Source organism: Acromyrmex echinatior, chromosome 13 (assembly GCF_024713525.1).
Source record: "Acromyrmex echinatior isolate Ae372 chromosome 13, ASM2471352v2, whole genome shotgun sequence".
Lineage (NCBI taxonomy): Eukaryota > Metazoa > Arthropoda > Insecta > Hymenoptera > Formicidae > Acromyrmex > Acromyrmex echinatior.
In genome coordinates, this window is record NC_141864.1 from 6,832,253 (window position 1) to 6,842,282 (window position 10,030).

The window sequence follows — 10,030 nt, forward strand, 5'->3', positions numbered from 1 at the left end:
ATATTTTTTTGGATACTTCGTCGATATATGATATCTAGCAGTTTTGATGTTTAATGTGATCCTTATTATTATAGTCATTAATTTAAAAATAATTCATACTTATAATAATTCATACTTCAAAACTATATTTATATATATTTTTCTGTCATAACTTGCAACGATAATTGAAAGTTACAGTATCCAATTTTGTAATGATTTTGTAATGATTTTATTTTGTACATAAATTTTACACATGAAAGTATTATTAAATTGTACTATACGCATTTTTAGAAACACTATAATTTTTTAATGAGTGCTGTTTCCTAGATTAAGTTGATATAACTAATATCTAAATTGCTTTTGATGTATTCTTTTGATCGATGTGAAATTAATAAGTACTTTATATAATATATGAATGAGAAATTATTTTTTGTTATTTGACTTTTAAGTTTTTCATGTACTCGAGTAAGTCGAAAAATAAATAAAATATTAATAAAAATCTGTTTAAAAAAAATATACTTCCGACTGCTGCCAGAAGTCAATTACAATATAGGAGGAAATCTTAAAAAAATAAATTAAAAAAAATTTTTTTTAAATTAAAATTAAGCTAAGAAAGTTCAAAAAATTAAAAATTAAAAATATAATTTAAAAAAAATATTAAACATTTAAAGGCAAAAAAGAATAAATTAAAAGCTTAAAAAAGATTTAAATAATACTAATTATAAAGAATATACCAAACCGTTAATAAGCATTATGTTTAATATTTACGTTAATATTATATATTTCTTCTTTAAGTTATTTATAATTCCTTTTTTTATTTTAATTTTTTTTTTTATTCTGAACTCAACTTATGATTAGAGAGAAACCTGGGAGAGACGGGAGAGAAACACTGCCGCGCGCTACCGCCCTCTGAAGAATGTTAACTACACAACAATATCCATTTTTTTGCAGTGCTCCTGATAGAAATAAATTGCTGAATCGTTCAAATCTTTATTAATTTAATAGATTTTAGTTATTTTAGCGATTTTAGCTATCTATTTCCACTGGTTTTAATAAGACACTAAAATAAATATTTGTATCCGCCATTTTTAGTCCTTTTTTCACTCTCTTGCTCCTTTCCTCAATCCCTTACTTTCTCTCCTTTCTGCCGCTAAAATAAGAAGATTAAAGAGAGAACAAAGAGTGGGGAAAGAACTAAAAATGGCGGATGCGAATATCTATATTAGTGCTCTAGTTTGGGCGTCATGTATTCTCTCACGTTTCTCTCTGCTTATGACATGTGCTAACCATAACTGAGAATTACTAAAGTTCTCTACTGACAATACATCTCATTCGTTAATCAATTTAATTCCTAGATTCACCCGACATCCAATCAAAGAACATGCATACAACGATAACTCATTTCTAATCAATAAAAAGCTCATGTGAACGAAAATACTTTTATTTATTAACAATACAATTATTGATAATTATATGCTATAAACCAAGCTTGGTCAATAAGAAGATTATAGCCAAAAGTTGATAAGAATATACATTGTAGTTATGGAGATATGCGATGACAACCGATTCACAAACATTGCAACAATTCATCTATGATTTCTCAATGACGAATAAAAAAGTTAAATTTTATTTATAATTAAAAACTGAACAAAAAATACGCAATTTGCATTTGACGAATTGTTTAAATCAATTTTAAGATTTAAATTTGCCTTAACAATTATTCTATTTTTGATAAATATTAATTTGATATAAAGGTTTTAATTAATCAATATGAAAAATACATAAAATATGAATTAACCGATGATTCATTAATATTAGCTATTTAATATATTTTATTTTTTAATGAAAGTACAATTAAACTACTGTAAATTACATTATTTATTTACATGAAATACAATTTTATTAATTTATTTATTAGCCTTGTCCATTTAAAAAAAATAAAGTCTTATTTATGTCATTGATTATTAATATAAGTGGTACAAAATTTTAATTTGATATTGTACATACACGGATACATGTATACATATAATTTTTTAAAAATAAAAACATAATTATACTCACAGCGACAAAATATTCCAATATAAAAATCAAAAGTTTTCAATATTCTCGAACGTATTTATATTAATTAAATTGCTTTTGTCTTGCTGTCGCAAGAATGCGCCATGATCAAAAATTGTATTAAGATTAATAGATACGTGGAAATACTACTCATCATCTAAAAGCGAAATATGAAATACGTAAATGATTCATACTTAATTAAAGAACATATTTCATCACTCACCGCAGTGAGCAACGTTGCATCTACAGTTAGACCTTTCGCGGAGAATGTATTATCGCAATGCAATATTTGCAAGGAGAACAAATTTAACTGCAATAATAAATCAAATGACAATAAATACGAAAATTATAAAGCAGAAATGATAAATGTAGATCAGTTAAATATAATTTATTTATATCTAATATATAAAAAAATATATAAAAATCGCAACGTGGTTGTAAAAAACTAAATTTTAAACTAAAGTGAAATTATTCTTTAGTATAATACCTCATCTTTGATTTGCACATCGCTGATGCCGTTAAGTATATCATGAATGGTAGTGCCAATTTTTATCGCTTCATTTTTGCTAGTTTCGCAAGCCCATATTATCAAGATTAATCTTGTAAAGTAATATATTAAGACTGATATGAAATAAGCATTATCAATCTCGTCTTGATTCAAGGATATCCCGTTTTGCCATTGTATTACATTGGAATACACGTAGAATATTATTTGCTTGAAGGATAAAGTTATGGTAGCGAGAAGATGCAGACTGAAAATCATGTTAAGCATCTGCACTGTGTCACTTATCATCAGATGTTGTTTCTTTAAAGCTTTAAGTTTTATCAGCAAAAACGGATTTCTTTGCTCATGATAGATCTTTCTAAGATTATTTATCATCAGCTCCCGTAGATTATTGTTGATTTCTTTGAAACAGGTCTTTAAGACACAAACGCAATTTATGTATAGCATATCCATTTGAAATCCTAACAAATTAATGAAAACTCTGAAGATATCGAATAAACCGAAAACATTTTTTTCAGTATATAAGAAATATAATGTTAACGCTAGCCAGAAATGAAAGAAAAAGCCGAAAATATCCTTAGCGTGTATTAATTTGGATAATTTTTGATATGACTTTTTTGGCAATCTTAAAGAAATATCTGATATAGTCTGAAGTAAACGCATTCGTGGACCGCTGTAGATATAAGAGATGACCGCTAGAAACAGTCCATACAAAAAGGATATGTTCAACGATATAATCCTGGGTACATCAATCTTTCTTTTTGCAGAGAGATTGAGGTTGAGTTCATACAACATTTTCAACTCATAAACACAGATTACGCAGAGAATAACAATCCATAGAATATAACGCGGTTTAGAAGTTTCAAAAGATGAAGCCTTAATTTTGTATGGAAATATTCCGAGAATTTTGCTTATGATAAAGTTGGGATACATCAAAGATTGAAAATCAGTAGCATGGAACAACATCCACATTTCCCTTTTTGTTTTGGCCGTTGAGTTCACTTTGGAATTTCTACGACATATTAAATAATAAACAAATTTAATAATTAACAAATTATCGTGAAAGAACAACATTTTAATATATTAATATATTATAATAGTTTTTTTTCTTAAATTTGTAAAGTAGGGAAGACCGCTGGGCTAGATTCCTTTTTCAGTTTTGAATTTTTACAGTCGATATTAAGAAAAAATGAATTCTACTTTAGTTACATACATTTAATTATCTATAATAATATTTTAATAATAATGGGTAATTGATAAAACTAATATGAAAAAAATGCATTTAATTTAATGCATTCCATCTGAGTCAAGCCCCGAGACCGGAGTAAGGTGACTAACGGGGTAATTTGATTAAGATTATTAAAATGAAGATTAATATATTTTAAGCTACATCTTTAGCTACATATTAATAAAACTTTTATAAAAAGATGTTCTAAACATAAACATTCGCTTGTCAAAGCAGAACAATATTTCTTTTTGCCAAATTCATTCATTTCGTGTAAAAACACGTGGAATGACCTTAGTTTTATCAAGATTAGACGTGAGGGAATTAATTTATAATATTTACCGTAAGGTCTCCTTAAAGGAATGAAATATTGAGTAGATACTATAAGAGTTGTCACTGAATAAGTCACAGTTCCATGCTGTGGTTAGTTTACTATCCCAATATTTATTTTTTTAAATTATTAACAGTATACGATAACAAAGACAGATAAATAAAAAAAGTCTGTTGGACTTTATTAAGTAAGAACTTAATATCTAAACACTTACTATCTAAACAGAAATAAAATATCTTAGACAATTATATACGATTATAAAAATAAAAATAAAAGTATCTACTTAGGTACGATTTTTTTAAATTGTAGCGTAACTTCTATCACAGATGTGTTCGCAAGAGATGTTACAGCAGTCTGAGGGATAGTCGCTACTGCGTGCTCAGACATGATTACTATGCTACAAAGTCCCGTTGCCAAGTCCCGAGCACGGCTGGGACTCGAATGTGCGCTGGAGATTTTATATTTTGACTGGGCATTAGCCGATTGTTTCATTAAAAAAAAAAATAAGAAAAAGAAAAAGATCCAGACTTTAATTTGCATTTTGCGACTATTGTTACAGACTTCCTTATTAATATTTGACCAACATAAAGTGTCAACACAATAACAGTTATCTTTTTATTATTAAAGATTTTATTATTAAATTATACAAAATTATATATGCCGTGAACTTAATCACAGATATTTTATTACAATACTTTTCACGTAATTTAAATATTGCACTTAAATATTGCACAATACAGCGCGTTATATAAAATACAAAAAAAAAACAATACTTTATAACATCTTTAACACAACATAATATTTACGAAAACCAGCATCTTTTATACATATATCTGTTTTGTAGTAATTTTTTTATCTCTTCCTTAGTTTTTTTTTTCTACATTACGCTTAGTAATAATAGTAAAAATATTTTAAAATAAACATTCTGAACGGAAAATCATAATAATTATATACAATAACAAACAAAGCAAAAATAAAATCGCAAGCATCACTGAGTGCAAATTAATAAATACCACACGAGAGCAAAAAACTGGAGATTTTTCTTCTGGAGAACTGGAAATTGATTCCGAAAAAAAACTAGAATCTCCAGTCGAAATCTGGAGACTTGGCAACTGTGGTTTATGCATGTTTTGCATGTTTTATTTTTAAGCCTCGATTATTCTATAACTTACCCCATAGTTTACTGACCCCTGTCTCCCCTACTTTATTATTTTTCATGCAAAACAACAAGATAACGATCAAGTTCCGTTTTTTAATTTGCGGTTAGATTATTAGGTTAATTGTATTGTTAACTGAAGAAGACTGTGAGTCGAAACGTTTTAATGTATAAGAATTGAGTGATATCGTATCTCAAATATATTTTTATTGTAATCTAACAATTTTTATCCTTGTTTTTGGCCGTTATATCTTGTTATTTTGTTTTATTAGATAATCGAGCATTTTATATTGTTATTTTTCATGCATTTTAGCGTTAATATAAGCTAGAAACCTCTAAGTGTAATATACAATTTCGAACTATCCACCACAAATATACATCAATTGGCACTAATCTTATCTGTTTATGACTTGCGATTGAGTTTAATTAAATTTAAAGCTGCAGATAGTTGCTGCGTCGAGTAATAAGTCGTGACTAAAAGATTATTTGTTAGCTACGAAGCAACATCGACATCTTATGATTATTATTTTCGACCTTTTAGAATATAAAAACATGTAATAAAGTAATTTCTAACATATGGATTTTCATTTAGTACTTCTAAATTGGGAATAATATGCTTGAAAGTATCGATATTACATAAAATAAAAATTATTCTATTTAATTGGAATATTTTTACTATAACATTTATTTTTGAAGTCTTCATCGATTAATAATTTTGATATCTAATAATCTTGATCTTTAATGTGATCTTTACTATTGTAATTTTTAATATAAATATATTTATACGTATTCATTTAAAAATATAAATTCTATGCATTTCCTTATCATAATTTGTAATGATAATTGAAAATTACAATATCTAATTTTGTAATGATTTGGTTTCTACTTATACATTAAATTTTACATATTAAAGTATTATTAAATTGTGCGCATATTTATAATAGAAACACTAATTTTGTAATGAGTGCTATTTCTTAGATTAAAATTGATCTAATGAATTTCTAAATTGCTTGATTTCTTTGATCGATGCGAAATTAATTAGTATTTTATAAGTATATAAATGAGATACTTTTAATTGACTTTATTGTTTTTTATGTACAAAGAAATATGATATTTAAAATTACTATTACAATATTTTGTCTATCACCTCTCAACGAAAATTCAATTGAATCGATATTGATAACTGAAACTTGAATAAGAAATATGCAATACGAATTTAACGAATTATTTAAATCAATTTTATCAATTTTTAAGCGTTAAATTTATTTTAAAAATTATTTGTACTACTTTTGATTTGATGAAAAGGTTCTACGAATTAATCAATACAGAGAAATATATAAAATATAAATTAGCTGTGGATTCATTAATATTTGCTATTTAACATATTTTATTTTTAATGAAAGGACAATTAGACTGTTAAGTTTTATGATATATTTGATATGAAATACATTTTTTTTTTATTTATACATTAGTGTTAAATACTATACTTATACTGTGTGATATATTCAAACAAATAAAGTCTTAAAATCTTACTTATTATTATATATGGTACAAGATTTTTACTTGATATATATGAATAGGATGTATATATGATTTTTTTAAAATAAAAACGTTGGACAGTTATATTCACAGCGATAAAACATTCAACACATAAAGATCAAAAGTTTCCAACATTTTCAAACGTCTTTGTAATAATTAAATTGCTTGTGGGTAATTAATTTCTGTCGCAAGAATGCGTTATGATCAAAAATTGCATTAAGATTAATAAATACGTGGAAACGTTACTCACCATCTAAAAGCAAAACATGAAATACATAAATAATACATATTTAATTAAGGATATTTTTTGATCACTCACCACAGTGAGCAACGTCGCATCTATAGTAAGACCTTTCGCGGAGAATATATTATTGCAATGCAATATTTGCAAGGAGAACAAATTTAACTGCAAGAACAAAAAGATAATAAATGAAATAAATGAAATGGTATAACCGAAATGATAAGTTTAACCCGGCGTGAACTAGGTTGAATATGTCATACTCAACACATTGATCTCTTTAACGTTTAAAATTGTTACTAATTTGATTAAAATTTTTATAAACATAATTTTCTTATAATTCTGGATATTTTATTTGTAGTTTTTATTTAATGGGAGATCCATTGTGTATTATAAAGTACTTTTAGATTTAGATACTTTTAGGCACTTTATTACCTAGTTCACGCTGGGTTAAATTAGTTAAATATAAAATAGTTTTAGATCTATACAAAATAGTTTTAGATCTAATATATAAAAAGAGCGATAAATTTGTAAAAAATTTTTTAATTAATATGAAATTCTTTTTTATTACCTCATCTTTTATTTGCACATCACTGATGCTGTTAAGTATATCGTGAATGGTAGTACCAATTTTTCTCGCTTCATTTTTACCAGTTTCGCAAACCCATACTATTAATCCGAATCTTGTAAAGTAATACATTACGATTGATATAAAATATGAATTATAAATCCTGTCTTGATTCAAGGATATTCCGTTTTGCCAATGTATTACATTGAAATACATGTAGAATATTATCTGCTTAAAGACTAAAACTATGATAGCGAGAAGATGCAGACTGAAAGTCATGTTAAGCATCTGCACTGTGTCATTTATCATCAAATGATGTTTCTTCAAAGCTTTAAGTTTTATTAGCAACGGATGTCTTTGCTCATTATAGATCAATCTAGGAATATTATTTATCATGAGCTCCCGCAAATTCTCCAGATTATCGTTGATTTCTTTGAAACAGGCCTTTAAGACACAAACGCAATTTGTGTACAGCATATCCATTTGAAAGCCCAACATGCAGGTGAAAAGTCTGGACATTTCGAATAACCCGAAAACCATCTTTTCGGAATATGACAGATATAATGATAACATTAACCAAAAGTGAAAGAAAAAACCGAAAATGTCCTTAGCGTGTATTAATTTGGATAGTTTTTGATATGACTTCTGAGGCAATCTCGATGAAATATTTGATATAGTCTGAAGTAAACGCATTCGCGGACCAATCAAGGCATAAGAGATGACCATTACAAACAATCCAATTAAAAGGGAGAAATTCAACGATATAATTTTAGATACATCAATTTTTTTTTCAGAGAAATTGAGTATATACAACATTGTCAACTCATAAACCCATATTACGCAGAAAATAACAGTACATAGAATGTAACGCGGTTTAAATGTTTCAAAAGTCGAAGCCTTAATTCTGTATGGAAATGTTCCCAGAATTTTGCTTATGAAAAAATTGGGATACATCAAAGAATAAAAATCAGTGGCATAGAACAATTTCCACTTTTCTTCTTTCATTTCGGCCCTTGACTTGACTTTGAAATTTCTACGACAAATTAATTATAATTAACAAATTAATGTGAGAAAATAAACACTTTTATTAGTGATGTTCTGCTTAAATTTATTAAGTACTTTATCATTTTTTATACACTTTATCGTTAATACAATCCAGAAACTTCTTCAGTTTCTAACTTTCCATCACAAATATACATGAATTTGCACTAATTTTTCTGTTTATGTGCTGTGATTTAGTTAAATTAAATTTAAAACTGCAGATAGTTTCTGCGTCGAGTAGTAAGTCGTGACTGAAAGGTTATTACGAAGTAGCATAGACATTTTATGATCATTATTTATGACTTTTTAATATATAAAGACATGTAATAAAGTATAATTTCTATCATATAAATTATCATTTAGTACATCTGAATTGGGAATAACATGCTTGAAAGCATCGATATTAGATGAAATAAAAATGATTTTATTTAATTAGAATACTTGATATTTCTACCATAATATTGATATTATTTTGGATCGGTAATGTGATAACAACTTTGATGTTTATCAATCTTGATCTTTAATGTGATCTTTATTATTGTAGTTCTTAATGTGAAAATATTTATAGGTACATATTTATTCAAAAATATATGTATTCATATGCATAACTTGTAATGATAATTGAAAATCATAATATCTAATTTTGTAATAAAATAGAGTTTACTTGTACATACATTAAAATATTTTGGATGGAATATAAATATCCGGTTTATGTTATAATCACAAACTATGGTCGGTATCAAATACAACCTAGTTTGGACTAGAATAATCGTCTTTATTACGAGTGCTTCAAATTATACAGCAATTTTCCTTGACAAAAGCCGGCGAAGAAGTCTCGCTTATCTCTCGCGATTACTTGCTTGACCTCTCGGTCAGAGAAACACTATTGTTTTTTGGCCATTCGAGAAGACTGAAATCTAGATTTAAAATGAACACTATTCTTCGACTTAATTTCCTTCGCGCTTGCATTTCTCTTGATTGCGACTTACAGCGTGTGCGATATTGAACTTGACTGCAATGTCGGACTATTTAATTCATAATAAATTCTATAATAATAAATTCAATTTTAACGCGGCACTAATTACTGTGTGCTTTTGCCGTTTAGGTTCATCTCTGTGTTGTTCTTTTTTTTCCACTTCGAACAGCTAAGCAGGTCTCATATGTTCGCGTGTATTCTCTCGTGATTCCGAAAATACGATATTCTCATGATAAAAATTATATTTAAAAAAAATGAATTTTTAGTTGGAATAATGACAATATAATCGGCATAATATTATTAAATTGTGCTGTGCGCATTTTTAAAAGCACTAATTTCGTAATAAGTGCTCTTTCCTAGATTAAAATTGATCTAACGAATATCTAAATTGCTTGATGTATTCTTTTGATTGAT

General features: G+C 26.9%; 3 protein-coding genes across 8 annotated transcripts in view; 1 reads left to right on the forward strand and 2 right to left on the reverse strand.

Moving 5' to 3' along the window:
* Nucleotides 1–10,030, forward strand: part of LOC105150915 (agrin) — a 717,341-nt gene that overhangs the window by 373,549 nt on the left and 333,762 nt on the right. The gene's annotated exons all lie outside the window — the stretch shown is intronic.
* On the reverse strand, nt 983–6,215 carry LOC147907558 (uncharacterized). Its single transcript, XM_087412721.1, has one exon. The coding sequence runs from the start codon at nt 3,614–3,616 to the stop codon at nt 2,513–2,515; it is 1,104 nt and encodes a 367-aa protein (XP_087268847.1). The 5' UTR covers nt 3,617–6,215; the 3' UTR covers nt 983–2,512.
* Nucleotides 6,353–8,604, reverse strand: LOC147907559 (uncharacterized). The gene is made up of 2 exons (XM_087412720.1): nt 7,603–8,604; nt 6,353–7,199 (listed from the first exon to the last, which is right to left on the reverse strand). The coding sequence occupies exons 1-2, from the start codon at nt 8,602–8,604 to the stop codon at nt 7,047–7,049; spliced, it is 1,155 nt and encodes a 384-aa protein (XP_087268846.1). The 3' UTR covers nt 6,353–7,046.

What these genes read in the sequence shown, in the direction of transcription:
- LOC147907558 (XM_087412721.1), bottom strand. Translation starts at nt 3,616, where the DNA reads ATGTTGTTCTTTCACGATAATTTGTTAATTATTAAATTTGTTTATTAT.
- LOC147907559 (XM_087412720.1), bottom strand. Translation starts at nt 8,604, where the DNA reads ATGAAAGAAGAAAAGTGGAAATTGTTCTATGCCACTGATTTTTATTCT. An exon ending in ATGTGCAAATAAAAGATGAG is followed by an intron (nt 7,200 to 7,602) that starts GTAATAAAAAAG and finishes TTGTTCTTGCAG; the next exon opens with TTAAATTTGTTCTCCTTGCA.